Here is a 24,469-nt window from a genome sequence, read left to right as displayed (position 1 = left end):
AGAATTACTATCCCCCCAGTGATGTTCCCAAAGGCTGCTACTCATTGTGCCAATCACTCTGGCAAATCCAACACTCTCCAGCAAACTTCACAGGATTTCTGCAACTTGATCCAAATGCACAATTGGTGAGTACACAACTTCTTTTCCTCTTTCATGTTTTATATAGCTGTGTCTAAATGGTAATGTCTCTTTCTCAAGATAGAAAAATCCAAAGACAAACTGAAAATACCAATTTGGATGATAAGGGGTTACACCACTGATTCATTTTTAAACTCACAAAGACATTTAGTTTTTCTTCTCACTGTTTAAAAAATAAACTGAGTGGTCTAAGCATACTCTACATTTCCAAGAACAGAAAAAAGAAAACACTGAATATTTTATCATAAATACAGTGTGGTAAGCAAACAGCTTAATAAGCTATCTCAACACCAATGCTGTGCATGTTACAGATCAGCTTTCCTGACTCTGAATTTTCTCATGATAATGTATCCTTTATTTAATACTTCTTTTTCTCTTTACTCTTACAAGACAGTTTAATCTACTAATTAAGGCAGATTATGAAGCTGGAGGCCAGCATGGGCTACACAGTTCCACCAGGAAACCAAAGGCTACACTGAAAACTCTATGGAAGAAAGAGGGGGCAGCTTGCTGTGTTCAGTGCTCTATAAGCAGCAGACTATTTGTAACTGAAAAGGCCTGCACTGAAGGCTCTCTAACACATTATTGTTCAGTCATTTGTTTGGAAAGAATGGATGGCATTGAACTCTGGAATCAAGGTGTGTGTAGTCCTAAAGTCTTCATGTCCTAAAGGCCCCAAGGGAAAGCGGAGGATGCACTGTCTGTCCATGTTTGCCAGACACAGGACAGCTATCTACGTGCCTACTCCAGTACTCTCTCCCCGTGGGTTCAGCTGAAGGTGTTTCAGGAATTTTAATGAAAGGTTTAACATTTCTCGTACTCAAATTTCTGGACTCAAAACTGTAAAAGAATAAATCCCTATTGTTTTAGGGTACCTATTAATATTAGTTTCTAGAAACTGGGTATAGTTATTGCAATTATTCCAATATTGCTTTTTTTTCCTAATGCCATTTAGAAATATTACAGCTTAACACTGGAAAATGCCACTCCCATTTTTATGGCCTACCCATAGCCATTGAAATATGTGTTTGTAGTCTTTTTGATGTATAGCCTCTTGAAATATACAAAAATTGTGTTAAAAATAAAACCCAGGACTATGTGAAACCATACTATATTATTATATAATTCATTTTTGTCAATGATGAGGTCTATTCAGATCGTGGTAAATACATGCAATCTGTCCTTAGCAAAAAAAAAATTTTTTTTTTTTTGGTCAAGACTAAAGTGTGTAAGTGGATTTCTGTAAGCCTTGTGCCTAAAACTATAAAGCCACTTTGACTAGTCCAATATAGTCCATTCAGTAGTATGTCCTATTACATTATTGCTCTTACACAAGTTTGTAGGCCTTCTTTATGATTGTTTCCAAAAAATAAAATCAATAAACATTTTTAAAAATTCTATTAAATATCATTCATATGTATATTTAAGTAGTTTCCAAGACGTATTACCGTTGCTGGTCACAACAACTTTTAAAAAATGCATTCTCAATGCATCACTGATTAGGATAAACAAAACAGTAAAAACAGAACCCATATTAATTTCAAGCTCCATTAGAAACAGAAGGAAATATAATCAATGTTTACCAAACAGAGACAGTCTACACATGGAAAACTGCCGTGTGCGCGGATAAGATGACAATCCATAAGCGGTGAAGCCCGGCCCAGCACCTGTCAGAGAGTGCCCCAGTCCATCCTTTTGTAACAGTGCATTCAGGATCTGATAAACAGAGGTGACGGCTCTACTCCAACACTTAGCATACAGGGTTACCATACAGGATTTGAAAAACAAAAGTTCATGTATCAGTGCAAAAGTCAATCAAGCAGGATACAGGGACTCACACTTGGAATTCTAGCACTTGGAGGGTAGAGGCAATAAGATCCCTGCAAGCTGTAGGCCTCCAAAGCTACTTAGTGAGTTTCAAGTCAGTTATGGCTACATATTGAAACTATGTCTCAAACAAAAAACAAAAACAAAACCAACAACTTATGAGGACTGGAGAGATGGTTCAGCAGTTAAAAGCACTGGCTGCTTTTCCAAAGGACCTGAGTTCAATTCCCATCACCAACAAGGCAGGTCACAAATGTCTATAACTCCTGTTCCAGGGGATCCAACACCCTCACACAGACATACATGTTGTCAAAACACCAATGCATATAAAATAATTAAAAAATAGCAGGTTTATGGTATGTAAATGGAAATCAAGACTACCAGATATTCTTCTAAAAAAAAAAAAAAAATCAAGCAACTGAAAATGTCCAATTTTACTATTATCTGCAGCCAAAGCACACCAAAAGAAAGTAAAAGAAGGGCCACTCATGCTAACAGTGTCACTGCACTAACCAGGCTTAAATATGACATTGTCGGACTTCAAAGCAAGAGCACAGAGCAGTGGTTCACCTTCCTAATGCTGTGACCCTTTAACACAGTTCTTTATGTTGTAGTGAACCTCAACCATAAAAGAATTTTTGTTGCTACTTCATAACTCTAATTTTTCTATTTTCATAGATTATAATGTAAATACCTGATATGCAGGCTATCTAATATGTGACTCCCAAAGAGGTCATGACCCACAAGAGGTTAAGAACCAGTGGCATAGATCAACTGAGCTACAAAACACACTTAAAACCATCAATTCCTACAGATAAACTTGAGTCAGTAGTCCAGTTCAAAGTCTTTTCAGGCCAAAGCTATATTTTTCCTCTTTCTTGGCAAGAAGATGAAGTTGACAGTAGCTTACTACTACCAAGTGTAGACCTTTTCTTAAGGTCTAAACGATAAATTCCCAGTTACTTTGCGGGTATAGGGCAGGAAGAAAACCCAGGCAGTAAAACCCTTGCCTTGCATGCATGAGGACCTGAGTCGAGCCGTGAGGAGCTGCACGGGTCGGGTGTGCCTGTAATCCCAGCAGCGGAGAGAAGGGAGCAGAGATATGCACATCCCTGGGAGCCCACAGGCCAGCCAGCCAGCCTGCCTTACATGGTAAATTTCCAGGCTAATGAAAGACCCTTTCTTAAACAAAAGGTTAAAAGTGCCCAAAAATAGGTAAAAAAAAGATTGCCTTCAGCATTCCACACGTGCCTACCTATACCCTCCCCTAAATTCACATACAGATGGGCAAACATTTTGGACTATATACACAACTGCCTTGGATTATTTTGCATTTTAAAGGTATTCTGGCAAAGTCCAAGTAAGAGCTGAAAAATCTGAAATAAAAGCAACTTTAGTCTTAAAGTTCAAAGCTTTTCCCACACAAAACTAAAACTCATTACAACAACATTCCAAATTAAGAAATTCTTTCTGATGTGACTGAACATATATTGCTAGGAGACCATCCGCCAGGGTGCTGAAGGAGGCTGCTCTCACATTAAGCAAAGGGTTAGAAGAGATAATCGCTCTTACTCCTACAGCCAGAGCCAGTTGCCTGTCAACGTATGAGTTCTGTCCCATTCACGCCATCTGATCAATGTTAGAAGTATTATGATAGAGCACCGACAGCTATACTGGAGATCAGCTAGTATTTGTTAAAAGGCAAAATAAAAATAAAAACCTTGGGTTTTTACATTTTGGGAACATTCAATAATTGAGGAAATCATGAATATCAGTAATTTCTAGTCTCCATTCAAAACTACAGATTTCCAAATTAGAATAAATGCAGAAATATAGCATCAAAGTAAATGGGTCTTCAAAGGGTAGTGGCACACAGTATTAATTTAAGTCTGGCTCATAAAGAACACAATTATCACCCAATTTCTTCCTGGACTTGCCTTTGTGGAACCTGAATCCTTTCAATTTCAAAGGAATTTGGGGTAGGTGGTGGCACAGTCACAACTACTCAGGAGTTCGGGGATCATGAACCCAGGAACTTGAACCAGACCATGCAAGAGTGGGTCCTATCTCATGCAAACAAAACAAAAACGGGAACAGGAAAACCAATGTAAACAGCATATGCTTTTATTCCAACCCAAAACTAATTAAACCACGAGGTTTCTACTTAACAGTTTAATAGCAGTTTCTGATTAGATTAAAATAGCAAGCAACAGCTAGCGGTTATGTTTGGCTCAATGAGACGCGGGTGCTCTATTAGGCCATTTCCTGGTATCACTAATGCAGCCAAATACTTCCTGAAAATCACTGAGTCAATTTCAGTAAATAGTACTTTAAGTCCCAATACAAGCAAGATGCAAAAAGAAATGCAAACAATATATAGTAAAATTACCTGAGATCTAGTTTAAAAAAAAAAGCAAGAGAAACTGAACTACTGTCTCTGTATCCTTGGACTAAGACCAAGTAAAGGTGAAATCTGTACTCAGAAACAAAATTATCTGAAAAGTAACAGGTCGGAATTGCTTTCTTAAATTTAGCCACAAAGAACACTCTGAAAACAACCCAATGAGTCCCTTCTAATCTCCAAACCTGAGTCTCTTGTGTTCCTCGGTAAGAAGAAAATTAATGAAGAAAATGACATTCTTAACTGGTAAAAAAAGGGCCGTGGCCTACTACTGCCTGGGTACAAGCTCTACTGTGCCTGCAGCCGGCAGCCCTTACCTGAATGTCCGTGTCCTTCACAGGCTCGAGAGGTTCAAAAGTGGTGGCTGCGCTCAGACTCTCCAGTCTCTGGGAGATATGGGATATGTCAAGTCCCCTTGACCCGAGAAGAACTGATCTATATGGGGATGTAGGACAGGAAGACAAGAGAGAAAAAGTAGTATTAGGGTATCTAATATATGCCAAAAAATACCAGAGTTGTTTCCATTCAAAACCTCCTACCATGGAGTAGAACTAGGAGGCCAGAACAAGTGGTAGAGCACCTGACTGGAAAACCTTCACTTTCTGGCCAGAGGCTGCTTTTATATGGCTGCTTTCTTACCTTCCCATAAAGGTCTCCAAACTCAAACAACAAACATAACCCTGTATGTGGGAGTAAGGTACCCAAACTAGTAATGACCGACTTAGAAAGAGGACCTCTTTACAGAACGAGACAGTACCAGAACCTTAAGCTAGTGAGCTCCAAACTGAGGAAATCCGTGAGACAGATGCAATTATTCCACCCTGTTTTGCAGATGAGAAGCTAAGGTGCTGTGGTGGTTTGAATATGCTTGGCCTAGGAAGTGGGACTATTGGGAGCGTGGCCTTGTTGGAGTAGGTATGGCCTTGTTAAAGGAAGTGTGTCGCTGTGGGGGTGGGCTTTGACACTCTCCTCCTAGATGTCTGGGAGGTAATCAGTCTGCTCCTGGCTTCCTTCTGAACAAGGTGTAGAACTCTCAGCTCCTCCTGTGCCATGCCTGCCTGGAAGCTGCTATGCAGCTTGATAATAATGGTCTGAACCTCTGAACATGTAAGGCAGCCCCAATTAAATGTTGTCCTTTTTAAGAGTTGCCTTGATTATAGTGTCCCTTTACAGCAATGGAAACCCTAACTAAGACAAGTGTGAAAAGACTAACCAACTTGTCCAAAGTTACACAGCCAGGACACAGCAAACACTGGCAACCAATCTATCCTAGAACGAGAATGCAAACTCTTCACCACCACTCTATGCTTAACTGCCTCTGGAAGGAGAAGCAGGAAAGCTCAACATCTCAACTTCAGACGAACCCAAATCCAAACATTAGCTGAGGAGACCGTCTAGGGGAGTAGCAGATAACTTGCTCAGGAGGAGTCAGACCAGAATCAAGATCTAGTTCTGCATGGCTTATCTTCAAACTCCAGGTACCATGCTACTATACCTTCAAATTTTCTCTCTCTTGCTCAGCCAGTAAGATAGCTGTTTTCTGATCAATAAATGCTTCTGAAGAGAATTAGGAATATAGCCAAGTTCATTTCTCCTCATCTAGGCAGCAAAACAATGAATATATTTTGAGTGAATGAGTGAGTGAATAGTCCAGTATGACACTGCTCATCAGTTAGAAAGGCTGAACCAGGAAGACTGCAAGCTCCAAGCTAGCCTGGGCTACAGGAGAGTCCTTCTCTCAAAAATCAAAACAAAAAACCAACAGATCTTCACAATACCTAAAGCTCTTTGAAACAAAGAAAGAAATCTGGGTAAGTTTGGCCAGCTTTCTTGTTAAGATTTGCTTTTATTTCTATTTACTGATATGTGTATGTATACATCTGTGCACCAGCGACCACGAAAGTCACCAGATCCTTTGGAACTAGATTCACAGATCACATGACATGGGTGCTTGGGAAGCAAACGTAGGTCCTTTACAGGCAACCAGGGCTTTCCACCTCTAAGCCATCTCCTGCTCCTTTTGTTTTGTTTAGTTTGTTGCTTTTAGAAGTCTTGCTTTCAACACCAAATATAGAAAATGTGCCTCCATGCCTAACTAATCAGTTTTATTTTTTTTAGATTGCTATTTTTGTATTATGATTTGGTATTCCCAAAATGTGACTAACAAAGTATGCTTTCACCTTGAGTAAGAAGCTAGAAAGTCAGGCGAATGAGACCCCAGATGGTGCTGGAGATGGGGGAGGAGGAAGAAGGGGGACTGTTGCTGCTGCAGCATTTGTGAGCACATAGAACACCTGTAGTGTAAATTTACTCCCAGCTCTCTCAGAGAAGAAGAAGGGGTCCCCTCAGCCTGGCTGTATTCTGGTAAACACTGACAGTTCCTGCCAGCAGATCCTTAATTCCTTATGTCACCATCTCTGGGCTTCCCCTCTAAGCGAACAAATCGATAGACAGCCTACCCCTCTAACAATCCTCAATAGTTTTCTTCATTGCACAGTGCTTCTCATCCCTGGCTCCACAAAGACCTAGTCTGACTTCTCCTGGACAAAGTGGGGAATCAAGTCTTAGTATAATGTTCTCCCTCCTTTCAGGAAAGTTCTACTGATACATATTTGCATACCACACAATTCATCCGTTACAGTATACATACAATTCAGTAATTTTGGTATATTCATATACAGAAGTATACAACCATCACCAGCAACTGTAGAATATTTTCATCACCCCACAAAGTAAGCCCTATCTTGAGAAACACTTCCCTGCTTTCCTTCACAAGACCTTGACAATGCATATAAATGGAACAAGACAATGGTCTTTGTGACTGCTTCCTTTCTCTAATGCTTTTGAGGCTCATCTATCTGGGGTAGATTTAAGACTTCATTATATTTTATACCATACCTCATTTTATGTATCCATTAATCAGTCAGTGGGCATTTGAGCTGTTTCCAAGGTTTTCATTGTTATGAAAAATATTGCCAAGAACACAAGTTTCACATGAATGCTTACATTTCTCTTGGGCATATACCTCAGAGCAGAACTGCTGGGTTAAGTCTTCTGAGGAACTCAGACCTTTTTCCAAAGTAGTCACCATTTTACATCCCATCAGCAACATACAATTCGCACATCATCACCTTTAGGACTATACTATCTTGTCAGTCTCCCTTTTCTTGTTGTTATAAAAAAATGATTAAAATGCAAAATTAGAATACTGTATTTCTTTGTTCCTATGACCCAGCTTCAACAATTCACAGGATATGCTCAATCCTGTCCAATCTACCCTATTTTCCTCCACCACTCCAATTACTTTTTAATTATTATAGTAAAATATATTTCCCAATTGTTTCATAATTTGAATATCTGTGTTTGTCTAAATGAGTGCCAGATAAGCTCTTGTGGGCAACTGGTGTGCTTTCTAAATCTTTTCTTTACAGGTTTTCCCCTCCATCTCATTTTTTTTCCTTCTAGTTTCTTCGTAGAAGAATTTAGGTGTGCTTGTAAAAGAATGTAACTCAGATTTAATCACCTGACCTGAGGAAATGCTGGGTTCGATTCAACAGCTCTGGGATAGAGCCTGATACTCTTCGCTTCAAAAAGCCTTGTGGTTGACAAGTAGGTTACTGATACTAAGAGTTGACTCAAAGCAAGAGATAAACTCAAAGCAAGTGTTACAGTCTGATTAGACGCAGGCACCATTGTTCTGTTGCTATGTACTGGTCACACTTCTATCAAGAGGTATGGAAAGCCTGCAGACACTGATGTCCACTGCTTAGACTCAGCTGTTCCTTGTAGGCTTACACACTGGACTATACTTCTACCTTTATAAATCCTATGACTGAAAACCTATGACTGTACATGTGCTCACCCTGAACAGTGAGCTGGCTCTCCAATAGTCTTCAACCTGACTAATTGTTATTTTGGTATCATTAAAAACTGAAACACAGATTGACATGGTGGCGCATGCCTTTAATCCCAGCACTCGGGACGCAGAGGCAGGCAGATTTCTGAGTTCCAGGCCAGCCTGGTCTACAAAGTGAGCTCCAGGATAGCCAGGGCTATACAGAGAAACCCTGTCTCAAAAAAAACCAAAAAAAAAAAAAAAAAAAAAAAGACCTGAAACACATTTGATGTTTTAACCTACAGAATTCTTACAGGTTTTGTTTTGAGATTTATTTCTATCTTATGTGTATAAATGTTTACCTGCATGTATGTCTATGTATTGCACGTGTACATGATGCTGTGGAGGCCAGAAGAAGGTGTTGGATCCCCTGAAACTAGAATTACAGATGGTGGGTGTTAGGTCCCCTGGAAGAGTGCTGAGCCATCTCCAATCTCCTCTGCATTTCTTACCCTTCTGATGCTCAATCAATCTTACCTTTGGCCCAGAGAAGCCTCTTTGTGTTTGTCTCTAAGTTTTAAAGTTTCACTTCATTTCATTTTTGTGTTGATGTGTGTGTGTGTGTGTGTGTGTGTGTGTGTGTGTGTGTGTTGGCTTATGGCATTGAAGACAAAACCTGGGACTTTACATACATTAAACCACTATTCAACATGTATCAGTAGTGCCTTTCAAGTTCTTTCTCAAATGACACCAGGAAGACTTTATAACTGCCATCTGGCATGGCAAGTTTCAGGTTGAATCTTAAACACAGTTCAGAGATCAGCAACTCTCCAAAGAGCCCTTGTCACCTTTAAAGAACTTTATAGATAATTCTCTGGAAAACCAGGATTGCTGTACTGTTCCTAGGCCTCTTCAAAAGCAGAGCTAGAAAGGGAGGGTTTTTTTGGGGTTTTGTTTTGTTTTGTTTTTTGAGACAGGGTTTCTCTGTATAGCCCTGGCTGTCCTGGAACTCATTTTGTAGACCAGGCTGGCCTCGAACTCAGAAATCCGCCTGCCTCTGCCTCCTGAGTGCTGGGATTAAAGGCATGCGCCACCACGCCCGGCTTTGTCTTAGGTTTCTTGTGACAAACTATAACATGAGTTAACATTACTGCCTTCAATTCAAATTTAAGAACACTGCACTTCAGGCTTACTTCAGATGCTCTAATTGTGTTTCCTTTTCCCGTCACAAAAGTCTCACTACCATAACTAATGTATTTTGACTGACACAATATATAAGTCTCCAGAAAACAGTAATAGCCTTCTACCAGTAACAACACATTAAATATTAAATAACATATTAAAATATAATATAAAGATATTATCATTAACTGATAAGCATTTAGTTTGTTTTATTTTCCATTTTAGGAATTTTTTCAACTTAAGCTTTATTGTTAAACATGCCAAATATGTACATACCATTCTAAAGTCAGGTCCATTAAAGGGTCCCTGTCATCTTCACCATATTCCTCTCTCTTTTTCACAGGGAACATTTTATCTGTTTACTTTCTACATTAGTCATAGCTTTGTATTTCCTGTGTTTGATGCTTTGACATGGGGGTCTCTGCTGACACTGTAGGGCTGTCCCCAATTCCCAAGAGGTACCAAAACTCCACTGCAAACCCATCTTTCCTACCTACACCAACTGTTGCAGTTCAAATGAGAATAGTCCCCACAGGCTCACAGATTTGAATGCTTGCTCCCCAGTTACTGTTTGGGAAAGATGAGGGGGTGTGGCCTTGTTAGAGAGTAGGCTTTAAGGTTTCAAAAACCCACTCCAAGCCCAGTCTCCTCCTTCTTGCTACCTTCAGATCTGGATGTAAGTTCTGCTACAGCTCCTGCAGCATGCTGCCCTAAATCAATGATTCTTCCTTTTATACTTTGCCATCATCATGGTATTGTATCAATGCAATAGAAACCAATCAATCCACATCCCACATTCCAATCATCTCCTTCATCAGACTTTCACAGGTGATCAGAACCACAGTATTTCTTTCCCAACCACGCCAAAACCAGGTACCAGGTAACTAGAGACATCCCCCGTACCTCAGACAGAGTCTACAAGAACTCCCCACCCTAACTAATTCTAACCATATGTTCTATAGAAACCACAATGAAAGGCCCTGTTCTTGCTCTATCTGCCTCACGATTGGGTTTGGGCTATAACCCCAAAAGACACCACAATCCTATATAACCATAACCTTGAATGGCAAAATCTCAAAAGATCAAAATATAAAATATAATTCTAGAAAAATAATTTTAAAAATTTAAAATGTATTTATTAGAGTTCGACATAATGACAAAAGTAGACACCTATAGTCCCAGCATTTGGAAGGTAGACAGGAGGATCAAAAGTTCAAGGTCATCCGGCTTCATAAAGCCTGAGGTCAGCCTAGACTACATGAGACTCTGTCAAAACAAGCACAAAAGACATTTATTTGTCTGTGGGGTATGTGTATATGTATTGAACCCAGTGGGTTTTGCTGTGGTTATTTTGTTTCTTAAGACAGGGTCTCTCTGTTATGTAGTCCTGGCTGTCCTGAACCAAACCTAGGGCTCTGAGATACTAAGCCAGTGTTCTACCAACACACTACACTTCAAGCCCCATCTCAACCCCCCACCTGCACCTGCATGCATGTGTGAATGTGTGCATGAGTATGTGCATGTGTAACAATTCTGGTCTGTAGTTTAGGGTGCCCTGGAATTCACTGTGTAGAATGAGGATATCTGCCTGTCTCTGCAGAGACTAAAGGTGTACCCTATCCCACCCAGCTAGTTTGTCTTTTAAACACATAACAACATAGGAACATTTCATGGGTGGCTTTATAAAATATTATGGATAGGCTATATTAAAATGTTTTTGTAAGTGTGAGCAAATATACTACAACTATGTGGATAGTTTGAATAAGAATGCCCCCCCCATAGGCTCATACTGAATGCTTACTCATTATGGGATGGCACTTTTTGAGAAGGATTAGGAAGTGTGGCCTTGGTGGAAGAAGTGTGTCACTGAAGGTGGCCTTGAGGTTTCAGAAGCTCATGCCGGGCCCAGTCTTTCCCTCTGCCTGCCTTTGGGATCACAAATGTAAAGCTCTCAGTTGTTTCTCCAGTGTTGTGATGCTCCCATCGTGATGACAAGGACTCTGCCTCTGAAACTGTAAGCCAGCCTCCAGTTAAATGTTCTCTTTTATAAAAGAGGACATTTTATAAAAGAGAACATTCTATACAAAGAGTTGCTTTGTCAGGTTGGGTGTGGTGGTGTACACCTTGAATCCCAGAACTGAGAGGCAGAGGCAAGTAGATCTCTGAGTTCAAGGCCAGCCTGGTCTACAGAGGGAGTTTCAAGACAGCCAGGGCTACACAGAAAAACTCTTAGGGGTAGGAGAAGAGAGGGTTACATTGGTCATGGTATCTCTTCGCAGCAATAAACCAGTGACTAAGACAAACTGTAAAAACAAAAGTTATAAGGAGGGGGGAGAGTATGGGGGGCTTTTGGGATAGCATTTGAAAAATGAATGAATGAAATGAAGAAAATACCTAATTAAAAAAAATACCTTCAAAGTGTGTAGGGATCAAATTGGATTGAAATAAAAATCAATTGCTATTTTCTTCTCAAAAAAAAAAAAAAGTTATAAGAGATAATCATGTTCACAAATAGGTTTAAAAAGGCAAAATTTATAAGGATATAAAGCCCTGAATTCAATCCGCAAATATCCAATAAAAGCCTTTTATTCATGTACCATTAAAATTGGCAGTTGGCATACCCAGCTATGCTTGTTTGTTTGAGACAGGGTTTCTCTGTGTAGCCCTGGCTGTCCTGAAACGCATTCAGTAGACCAGGCTGGCCTCAAACTCAGAGATTCACCTACCTCTGGATTAAAGCTGTGTATCACAGCTTTATAACTGCAATCATATAAAATAGCATGATTTTTTAATCTGCTTGTTTTAAAATGTATTCTGTGATATATATCAAGATAAGCATCCCCTATCATGTCTTCCATGCTTCTGTGTTGATTTGGGTACACAGATATAAATCCAATCTGTGCCACAGTCATATAAAACCACAAATTTGGCAGAAATAATACTAGCAATCAAACTAGCACCATTGTCTAAGTACCTCTCATCGTACCACGCATGTGATAATTTTTGAGGCAATTAGTAGCTGCCAGGTTCTTCAGGTAAATGTGGCTTTCACTTGTTAAAACCTCCTGGAGTCTCATCAGCTGGAGGAGTGTGCATGCTGACGAGAAGTGGCTTCTTAGGTGATGGTCCCATCACTGCTGTACTGCATGGCCAATCCTTTCTGCAGAGCCCAGTTTTGTACCCTCCCAGAAAGGTGGTCAGCCTTCCTGACCACCAGAATTACAGTTTGCAGAGATTTGGATTTCAGAGTTTCAACATGTAAGATTATGGCATTTTGTATCAGGCCCTTTAACATTACCACGCAGCTGGCTCCCAGACAATTCCGGTACTCACTTGGGTGGGCTACACGATGTATCAGCCCGTATGTAGGCAATCCGTGAATAAAAATCTGCCTTGATGATAGCCATTTCCCTTTCTGCCTTAACCACATTCAGTTAAGAAAAATCTTAAGTATTTTTAAAGCATTTCCTTTTTTAAATCAGCAAATACATACATACATTTGTATCACTTGCTCTTTAAGAAAAACTTGTGGCTCAATTCTCCGTGCAATCTACCCATTCAAAGAACATTATTCTGTGGTGATTCTTAGGTACACTCAGAGTTATCCAGCCATCACCACCATCAACTTTAGAACATTTTCATTGCTTCCCAATGAAAACCTCTACTCTTCACTAATCAGCTCCCATTTCCCCACTTATTTTTTTTCTACAGATTTGCCTCTTCAAAGCATCGCTCATAAACAGAATGATACAATATGTGCTATTTTGTAACCAGTTTCTTTTACTTACATACACTTTTAGGGTTATTCATAGAGTACATATGTTGTCATGTTTAATGCCCTTTCTTGCCAAATCATATTCCATTACACGACTATGCCACATTTACTGCCCGAGTTCATCAGCTAGTGGACACCTGCCACTGAAACTCATGGACAAATTTTGTGTAACATGTGTTTTCATCTCTTGGATATATACCTAAAAACAAAATCACTTGAAGGACTCTGGATTATGTACCAAAAAGGCGGGTCCACTTTACATTCCCACCAACACTGCATGAAAGAAGACTCACCCAGGGTCATTTCAACTTTGTGCACATTCTCACCAACACTATTACATGTCTTTTTGATTATAAAAACCCTGAAAGGTATGAAGTGGTATCACAATGTGGCTGTGACATGTATTTCTCTGGTAGCTAATGACACTGAACATTTTCCCACTTACTAGGCAATGATTCTTATGCCATTTTAAAATTAAGTTGTCTTAGTCGGGCATGGTGGCACATGCCTTTAATCCCAGCACTTGGGAGGCAGAGACAGGCAGATTTCTGAGTTTGAGGCCAGCCTGGTCTACAAAGTGAGTTCCAGGACAGCCAGGGCTATACAGAGAAACCCTGTCTCAAAAAAAAAAAAAAAAAAAAATTAAGTTGTCTTTTTATGAATAAATTTTGTAAAAGGCTAAAGAGAAATAAAACAAAACATGAACCAGTGAGATGGTTCAGTGAAACCACTATAAGTACTTGACACCAAACTTGACCCAAGTTTGATCCCTGGCAAATTGTCCCAACTTCCACGCAAGTGGACATACATACATACATGCACACATACACACACACAGTAATTTTTTAAAATTCTGAATATAAATTCATTATCATTTAAATAAATGGCAAGTATTTTCCCCTAAAACATATTCTTTTCTAGACAGTTGCCTTTGAAGCACAAATGTTTAACTCAGATTAAATTCAACTGATCCATTTTTAATATATATCCTTTTGCCCTAATATCCTAGACAATTCTGCCAAATCTAAGGTTAGGAATATTTGTTGGTTTGTTTTGAAACCCAAGTAACCCGGACTGGCCCTGAACTTGCTGTACAGACAAGGATAACCTTGAATTTCTGACTCTGATGCCACCACCTCTAGAGTGCTGTTACAGGCATGTACCACTGTCTTTGTTGTAACTATATTCTATTGCTGTGAAGAGGCACCATGACCAAGGCAACTTATAAAAGGAATCGTTTAATTGGGACCTTGTTTATAGTTTCAGGTTACTCTAATGGCCATCATGGTAAAGAGTGAGGCAGCAGTCAGGCAAGCTCGGTGCTGGTGCTTACATCCAGACCTGCAGGCAACAGGCAGAGGGAGACTGGACCTGGTATGTAGGGACCAAGCATTCAAATATATAAGTCCATGAAGTCCATTCTCATTCAAATCACCATAGCCACCAAAGTTTATGTGATGGTAGGGACTGAACCCAGGGCCTTGTGCATGCTAAGCAGTCTACCAAGTGAGCTACATCCCTATCTCTTGAGGTCAGAAAAATTTATGCACATATTTTCTTCAAAGAGTTTCATAATTTTAGTTCTTATATTTACACCTAGAGTCCAGCTGGAGTTAGTATTTGTGTACAGAATAAGATAGGAACAAGTTTATTCTTTTGTTTATAGACATTCAGTTACTCATTTGTTAAAAACTACTCTTTCCATGTTCAATGGTCTGAATAGCTTTATTGAGGGAAAAAAATCATAACCAAATAAACTTTTAAGACTCATAATTATAGAATTATTGCTGTTATATTTTAATAAGAGGAAAAGAAAAACTCAGTATTTTTAGAGTTGTTTTAAGACTACAGATACTACATACTACTGATTTTTTTTAAAAGATTTATTTAATGTGTATGAAGTTTTTGCCTTCTTGTTACATACATACATACTCATGTGCATCACATGAGTACCTGGTGCCCATAGAGGCCAAAAGAGAATGGCAGATCCCCTGGAGCTAAAGTAACAGACAATGAGGAGTCACCATGTGAGTGCTAGGAACTGAATCCAAGTCCTCTTGAAGAACAGCCTGTGCTCTTAACCACTGAGCCCCATCTAGACTTGTAATTCTATTCCAGCAATCTATCCTCATGTCACACAATCTTGATTAGTGTGGTTTTCTGTTTATAAATACAGGCTCACCTTATGTAGCCCAGACTGGTCTTGGAACTCACTCTGTAAGCCAGACAGACCATGAGCTCACCGTCCTCCTGTCTCACACTTCCTGCTGATGCTATAGATATGGATGACCACCCCTGGGAATTACTGTGGCTTTCCAGTAAGTTTTGAAGTAAGTCTCAGTCTTCTGTTTTTCTGTCTTTTAAAGATTATTTTGGGGACTGTAGAGATGGCTCCATGGGCACTGGCTGAGTGGACCTGGGTTCAGTTCCACCAACATCAGGCATGTATGTGGTACACAGACATACATGCAGATAAAACAACCAAACTCACTTTAAAAAAAAAATCGTTTGGCTATGCAAGAGCTCTTATATCTAAATATAAGCTCTTGTATCTAATATCTAAAACATTAGATTAATCCCTCAATTTCAACAAAAGGACCAGCTGGGAAGCTGAAATATTTTTCTAAATTTTTTTTTAATGTCTAGTTTTTTTCACTATGTATGGGTATTTTGCTTGCATGTTTGTGTACCTTGTGTATGTGTAGTCTCTTTGGAGGCAAAAGGGGGCATCAGATTCTTTGGAAATGCAGTTAACAGATGATTGTGAGTTACCATGTGGGGAACTGAACCCAAGTCCTCAAAAGAGCAGCCAATGCTCTTAAACCACTGAACCATCTCTCCATCCAGGCTTGGATTCTGGAATTTTAATAGTCCTTGTTGAATTTATAGACCAACGTGGGGTGATACCTTAATATTAACTCTCTCAAGCCACTGACATAGGATGTCTTTTATCTGCTTTCCTTTTTTTGTTTTGTTTTGTTGTTTTTTTTTTTGGGGGGGGGGAGGGGTTCAAGACAGGGTTTCTCTGTGTACTCACTCTGTAGACCAGGCTGGCCTTGAACTCAGAAATCTGCCTGCCTCTGCCTCCCAAGTGCTGGGATCAAAGGTGTGCGCCACCACTGTCTGGCCCGCTTTCTTAAATAGAAGAAAAAGAAGTATGCACCTACCCACCGACCCTTTTGTTGTTGATGTTTTGTACTAGGGACCAATGCAGGACCTGTCATATGTCAGCCATGCACTCTACTACAGAACTACACTTCAATACAGTACTTTAGACACGTTTCCCTACCTTGAAATGCTTTCTTAATAATCTGTTCTGGAAGTATAATGATTATTCCTTGGTACGACTGGAAAGTAATCCAAGTATACAAACCTGGCCCTCTATTCAGCTAGTATCCTAAAGACAGACACTTGTCATTTCCTACTTTTGCTATGACAGATAATGCCACAGTGAATCGTTACGCAGACATGTCATGTTTCTGTTACTAGGTCTTTGGGATGGATTCCTAGAAATAGAATTACTAGATCATTTTTGATAGCTATTTCCTACTTACGTCTGACAGCACTACATCTTCACCAGTAACATGTGAAAGTACATCCAGTGTCCAAATGATTTGGACATATGCTAGAATAAAAACTTCCAGAATTAAAAAAAAATCAGCTCTTGAGCCAGGGCTGGCAGCTCACACTTGCAACCCTAGCACTAGAGAGGCTAAGATCTGGAAGCAAGAATTCCAGGCAAGCTTGGATAACATATTTAGTTCCAGGCTAGCCTAGGCAACATAAATAGTGTAACTACTGGAACTAGAGGAGCATGGCCATCTCAGGGGCAGCTACATGAGCTTATGTGTTGGCTATGCAGAAATGCTGCTGAGGGAGAGAGGAAGCCCTTCCGCAGAAGTGACGACTTATGGATGGTTATACCAGAAACTTTTCACACGATGGGCAGGAGTTCTACCACGAAGCTACACCTCTAACCCAACATTCATCTCCTAAGGCCCTTGCCTTCTATCAGCCCGAATCCTAACAGTCAGACAGACACACAATCTCCATGGTCAGAAAGCCACAGAAGCTGGAGTCACATTCCAGAGACCCAAAAGAGTAGAAGACACAAAAGTTGTTCCCAGTACATACAAGGTTTAGGAAAAAGAAGAAAGAAAAAGAAAAGAATTCAAACTTCATCTACAATTTACTAATGAAAAAAATCTTAAATAACATTTCATGAACATCAATCCCTACCTCTCCCACTTCTCAAGTGTTGACAATTAGTCAGGAGGGCAAATGCCAAAAGGGATTTTTTTTTAAACTTATTTATTTTTGTTTTATATGCACTCATGTTTTGCTTGCATGTGTGTCTGTGTGAGTGTTGGATCTCCCAGAACTGGAGTTACAGATAGTAGAGTGTACCATGTGGATGCTGAGAATTGAACTCTTGAAGAACAGCCAGTGTTCTTAATTGCTGAGCCATCTCTCCAGTCCTCGCCAAAAGGGATTTTTATTTTAACCAAGCCGAATTTGACTCTAGTTGCCCACTTACTACCTGGCCTTCCTTACTTAGAAAGTGAAGATGACGCCGCTTTTACAGGGTTGACTTCACGTTACACTATACCAGACAAACACAAAGTGGCCAAAAAGACAGCTTAGCAAAATTATCAGAGCGAATGATTATTTACTATGAAGCTTTGGACAAACTATGTTAGATATGCTTTGTATGATATGGAGAAAACTGTAAAAGATTACACAAATTATTAATAATAGTTACCTGGAAGAATAAAGTTAGGGTAAGAGAGTGGTCACTATCTTTTTCTTTGTACATCTCTAGGTTGTTTGGCATCTGTTGCAATGGAAAAATCCATTGCCCTACTTCTGCTGAGAAATGTGGGCAGACAAGTGATGCTGGACAATCACAGACACGGGTAATATTCTGTGTTTTAATGGGAATGTACACATATACTCTGTTATTCACACGAGTTCCTAAGATTTTTCTATAAGAAACGTCTCAGTTTGCAGTTTGCCATATAATTTGTGGCTATTACTCAGCTCTGTTAATAAAAAAAAAAAGCTACACAGTCAATATATAAAACAAGTAAATGAGCCTGGCAGTGGTGGCGCACGCTTTAATCCCAGCACTTGGAAGGCAAAGGCAGGCAGGTTTCTGAGTTCGAGGCCAGCCTGGTCTACAAAGTGAGTTCCAGGACAGCCAAGGCTATATAGAGAAACCCTGCCTCGAAAAAAAAAAAAACCAAAAAACAACAACAACAACAAAAATCCAAGTAAATGTGATCATGCTACCAGAAGATGTGATAGGCAACAGGCTCATGGGCCACAATCTACAAACCCCTGCTCTATATATGCCAGGCATACTCTTTATGTGTGGTGGGGGGGAAAAATCCAAAATTTTAAAAGATCAAGTACACATATGCAAAACTGCTCTCAAATTTGCTCCCTACAGCTAGAAGTGTTGGCACACACCTGTAACCCTAGTTACTCAGCAGGCCAAGGCAGGAGAATAGCATGTTTCAGGCCAGCTGGGAACAGTAAGATTCCATTAAAAAAAAAAAAAAATCTGTTCCCTTAAAAATAAAGATGCATGTGGTACAGGCAAAACACTTATACACATAGAATAACTTTTTAAAAATTAAAGGAAAAAAATTTCACAAAATCCTATTCAGTTCTCTTCTCTGCCCTCATCCAGCATGTACTAAAATATCCACATCATACTTTGTGTCTTTGCCTATCAAGAAGATGGAAAAATACAGTCATCAGCCCTCTGGTTTCTTTTTAAGCACCTGCCCCACCCTATATCCATTCTTTCAGTGTTCCAATTCCCAGCCTCCCTAAAATAATGAACTTCAGGTAGAAGGGATGGGACGAATGGAAATTTACAAGAAACAGAATATGATGGATAATTGTTACCAAGAAAACATCTTCCCTTTTTGCTCTTAATGGGCTGTAAAGCTGATGCAATTAAATTATAACTATAGCAACTCAGCGGGTATCCATGGGCTTTTGCTCCTTCGGCATCCTTGCACAAGCAGAAGCTGTCTGCTTAAAATCAAGGAAACTGTAGGCAGCCAGAAACAGAAGTTTGGGGACTACAAGGAAGGCAAGTTAGCAGAAATATCTACAGGGTGTTGGGGACCAGTGTAGGTTAGCTATTGGCAGGCAGCATTTTGCTACAGGCTAGATAGTTTAAAAAGACAAAAACAAGATCTGAACAGTGTAGCAAACGTCTTTTATCCCAGCACTTGAGTGGCAGAGGCAGGCTGATCTCTAAGTTCGAGGCCAGCCTGGTCCACAGAGCAAGTTTCAAGACAACCAAGGGATGTCCATAGCATACTACTGACTGCATAGAGCAACTAAATGCTGTTTTCATGATCACTTAGAAACGGACGGCAGCCGCCCCACGACTTTGATATTTACCAAGTTCCTAAAACAGACAATGCCTCAGATTATCATCAGTCTTTCTCAAGTTAACAGAATGAAGACTAGCTAGACATTCTCCTGACTTACACAGAATCCTACTGTCTTTCTGGACCCAACAAAATCTTAGTAGCAGAACCCCCTTCACGCATGCCTCTCTCCAGGACCCTTCCAGAGATGCAGGAACATGAGTGCTGCAGTCAGCCTTACTGATCTGAATCCTGGCTCAGCACTCACCTGCTGTATAAAAGGCACCAGCCCCTCTCTGAGCCTTTGCTCTTCAATTAGATATGCAGATCACTGTCTTGATGCAGGCTGTGATGATTAAGCAAAGACTTAATGTATAAGCAAGTTTCTAATACACAGTAAATAACCGTTCACTTATATTTTTCACAGAAAGCAGTTTGGTTTTGGTTTTTTGTTGGGTTTGTGTTTTACCCAACTAAGATCATCTGTAAGGATCCTGCTAAGGCTGTATGACCCTGTTAATCAGTGTTTCTCCGCAAAGCCTTGATCTCCTGGGGCTCACCCACCTTCCTGTTTCTACGGAGAGCACTGCATTTCAAGGCCTTTCAGAGGCAGCCTCTGGGGTCACTGACAATAAGCAGACAGAATCACTCCTCACTTAGATGGCTTCTCCTTACTGACCATTCATCAATTTTTTCCAATTACCCTTAAAAACTCTGTTTACCGCTGAGTGCTTTCTGGCTTTGGGTAGCACTTACGTGAACGACCCATATCTACTAACATGCTTACAAGGGCCATTTATGACTCAACAGCCTGCAAACCCAAGCAGGAACTACAGAACAAAGCTTCCCCATCCTATGATATGGGTTCTCAGCTTGGTCAGACAAACAGGCTGGCACTCTAAAAACCTAGAGAGGCACAGAAACAAAGCAAGGTTTGCTGATCTATGTATAACTCTGAGGTCCTGTCTATCTGGCTTGTGACTGTCATAGAAGAAATTGATCTGCTCCCAAACTACCCAATCCAACAGCACTTCCCCATCAGTACTCACGCCTTGACATCTGCTGTCTCCTGGGATGTGCGTGTGAGGGTACGGGAACGCAGGCGCTCACCAGCTTGCTGGATCTCCTGTAAATTTCGTTCTACATGTGGAAGCTCAGAGATGCCTTCAGTCTCAGCAGCAAGCTGTTCAGCTTGCTGAAGGAGCTCACCAAACCCCTCAGTATCCATTAGAGATGCAGATGCTACAAGAAAGAAAAAAATAAAAACCCAAGTCAAGGGGGAGGGAGGCTTCATCTCTGCTTCAATCTGTTACAAGATAATAAAACTCCAGGACTTTTTGTAAACCGAAAGGGGAACAGTTCATCAACAAGCAGGATTTGTTCCTGAATATAGCCCAAGAACAGGCCTGACAGAGAAGATGAGTCAGACTGTGAACAGATCATTTCTGTGAATACTGACAGCCCCAAGACTGATTTCACCACCAGAACAAATGCAAGCATATTAAGCCACAGGCTAGAATTCCTGCCTTTTCCTGCAGACCCAACACAGATAAGGAAATGAAAGCCATGTGGCAAGCTCCAGGATGCCTAAAGAGCAACCCCTCTATACCTCCAATCTCTCCACATTTATCTTGAGAGAAAAGGGCATCACCACCAGTCCACCTGAATCCCAACATTCCAGAAGCAAAGGCAGGAGGATCTCTGTGAGTTTGAGGTTAGTCTGGTCAATAGAGTGAGATCCAGGACAGCCAGGGCTACACGGTGAGACCCTGTCTTGAAATATGCCATACCCCAAAGAAAAAAAGATGAAGGCACTGCTGCAGCCAAAGGCCTTCCATCAGGATTTTCATGGTAACTCTACACCACGGAACTCAGTTATGTGTGCCCAGCATATGCCGAGGTGATCTGGCTGAACTGAGATCAGAGAAACACTAAGTGTCTTCTAACTAAACCCAGTCTCACTTTATTCTAACACAACCATGTCTTCTTGAATATAGAAGACATTCATTTTTATTATTCATACCCTGGACTCCATTTGCACATTCTTATAAGGTTACTGAAGGCCTCATTACATATGACATCTGACTCATTACTGCAACTACTAACAATAATTATATTTATATAAATAGCACCTATCTTTTAGACCATGAATATAATTAATAAGGCCACCTGTTTCTCTAACAACTGATTCAAAGGTCTGTAGCTTGAAAAGATGACTAAACTCATGGGGGAACATTTGCTATTGTGACCAACATTCAATTCCTGAGGTCCGTATGATGGAAAGAAAACTGACTCCAAACCAACTCTGGCAAGTCTTCCTCTGACCTCCACATGTGGTGTGGCATGACTCCACACGTACATACAAGCACACATACAAATACTATTTAAATAAATGTTTAAAAAAAAAATCAGGAATTGGGAGAGGCAGACGGTTCAGTGGTTAAGAACACTGACTGCTCTTAAGGATCTGGGTTCAATCCCAGCATCTACCTGCCAGCTCACAACAACTGTAACGCCAGTTACTCATGCCAGGCAGCTCACAATTGCTTGTATTCTGGCTCCAGAAAATCTGATACTCTTTGCTGGCCCCCAAGGGCAACCAAAAATAATATGGCACACATACATACACATATGATTAAATCTTTAAGGGTCTGGAGAGGTGGCTCTGTGATTAAGAACATTTGCTATTCTTAGCACTCAGAGTTTGAGTTCCAAAACCCACAAGGCTGCTCACAATTGCCTGTCACTCTAGCTCCAAGGGATCTGATATGTTCTTCTCCTCTCAGTGTGCACTGCATTGATATGGTACACTTACACACACACAGGATAAACACTCATACACATAAAATAAAAAATAAATCTGCAAAATTATAAAGCGAAAAAGATTAAGAACAAGTTTATTGTTAAAAAGAAAAAAGTATATAGGGGCACTGTAGCTCACAACTATAACCCCAGTACTCAGCAGGCTGAGGCAGGATTGCCCCAAATTTGAGGCCAGCCTAGGGACACAAAGCTGAGTTCTAAGCTAGTCTATAATATAATGTGAGATACTGTCTCAAAAATAAGATAGACAACTCCTTATAAACAGCAGCTCAATTTTAAAGGTTTTATACATTTCATTTTGATGTGTATGTGCATATGTCTGTGTGTGAATAGCAGTGTGGGTATGGGTGTCCACAGGAGTTAGAAGAGGGCATCAGATTCCCTGGGGCTTGAGTTTCAGGTTGGTTGTGAGCTGCCTGAGGTGGGTGTGGAGACTCAAGCTTGACTGCTCTACCGCAAGGTCTTAATTATTCTTTCCATCTTTGTTTCAAGCCCGTGGTCTCCTACTTAGTGTGACTCTGTCTACAAAAAAAAAGCATTTTGAGTTTTGTGGCACACACCTTTAAGACCAGAACTCCTGAGACTGATACAGGCAGATCTCTGTGAGTTTGAGACTAGGCTGGTACATAGTGAGTTCTAGGCCACCAGCGTTACAGTAAGACTCTGTTTCAAAAACGAGAAAAATTAATGTTCTAATGATCCCATGATCTAGACCTCTTTCCCCCACTTAGTATATACTTGGTAACCTCTGTAAGAAAGAAAGCTCTAAACGTACTGTGAGCTACGATGAGCTACAGTGCAGTGTTCTTCCCAGGAGGTAGCCTTCTTCAAAATCAATCAATAAATCAATAAATCAATCACACAAACTATGATAAATAAAAGCACTTAAAAACAACCTACCCCAACATGTCCACATTATCTCTTTGGAAAAGGCAAAAGTCTAAGAGGAATATTCTTGGCTTTTTTTTTCACATAACCAAAGATGGTAAGACATAACACCAGGGGTATTCCCCCATGGTTCTTGTATTTGCTTAAGCTAACTGTAAACGTCACCTCCAGCTTTGCTTGCTTTAATAATAAAAAATGAGAAGTGCTTTGCTTGCACTGCTCTTTAACTCAAAAGCCTGGAGTTCCCTGGTATCCCCTCTCAGATCTTTGGAATATGTTCTTTGAACCTTGAGAGTTCGAGGTGCTGGTGGGTTGGTAGATGCTGAGAAAAATTAAAGAAAATAAGTGATGTCCACAATTCCTTCTGTCTCTGCATGCAGGTTTGCATTCACCTGTCATTCAATGTCTCAACAACACATGCCCCACAGGGGTCACATTAGCATTCTCAAATAAGGTGGATGCAAAAACTTGTGGTTTGAACAGGAAATGCTTAGGATAAAGGAACAATGTGTTAGAACACTTAGTTTCTGGTTGGTGGCACTTGTTAGGGAACGTTGTGCACCTTCAGCAGGTGAAGGCCTTCACTGAGGACAAAGCCTTGAGGGTTGACAATGCAGCCTCTCTTCTATTCGCTCATTTCCTGGCTGTGACTGCAATGCTCCTGTAACCATGCCTTCCCCGATATGGAATGCAGCCCATTCAGTGGGAGCCAACATCTTAGTTGGGGTTTCCAGTGCTGTGATGATGCACCATGACCAAAAGCAAGCTGGGGAAGAAGGGGCTTCCACACTTCCAGATCACTGTAAATCACTGAAGGAAGTCAGGACATGATCTCAAACCGAGCAGGAACCAGGAGGCAGGAGCTGATGTAGTGGCCATGGAGGGGTGCTTTTGCTCTCTGTGGTTTACTCAGTCTGCTTTCTTACAGAACCTAGGACCACCAGGCCAGGGATGGCCCCACCCACAATGGAATGGGTCCTCTCCTATCAATCACTAGTTAAGAAAACACCTTATAGCTTGATCTTATGGTGACATTTCCTTCCCCTCCGATGGATGACTCTAGCTTGTGGCAAACTAAAACTAACCAGGACACAGAAAGAACTCTTTCTCCTTTAAACTGTTTCTTGCCAGGTTATTTGGTCACAACAAACAGAAAAATAACTAAAACAATCCTTACAGTTGCATATATAGTAAAATGAACCCATATA

General features: G+C 40.5%; 1 protein-coding gene across 2 annotated transcripts in view; it reads right to left on the bottom strand.

Moving 5' to 3' along the window:
* Nucleotides 1-24,469, bottom strand: part of Nup93 (nucleoporin 93) — a 113,537-nt gene that overhangs the window by 79,646 nt on the left and 9,422 nt on the right. For both annotated transcript variants that reach the window (NM_172410.3, NM_001357266.1), the window contains 2 exons: nt 20,600-20,792; nt 4,684-4,801 (listed from right to left, as the gene is read on the bottom strand). In NM_172410.3, coding sequence (NP_765998.1) covers nt 4,684-4,801; nt 20,600-20,778 — 297 coding nt within the window. In that variant the 5' untranslated portion in view covers nt 20,779-20,792. The remainder of the gene's footprint in view (nt 1-4,683; nt 4,802-20,599; nt 20,793-24,469) is intronic.

Source organism: Mus musculus, chromosome 8, assembly GCF_000001635.26.
Source record: "Mus musculus strain C57BL/6J chromosome 8, GRCm38.p6 C57BL/6J".
NCBI classification, from domain to species: domain Eukaryota; kingdom Metazoa; phylum Chordata; class Mammalia; order Rodentia; family Muridae; genus Mus; species Mus musculus.
The sequence above is the reverse complement of the archived record's forward strand: the minus strand, read 5'-3'. Positions and strand labels throughout refer to the sequence as shown.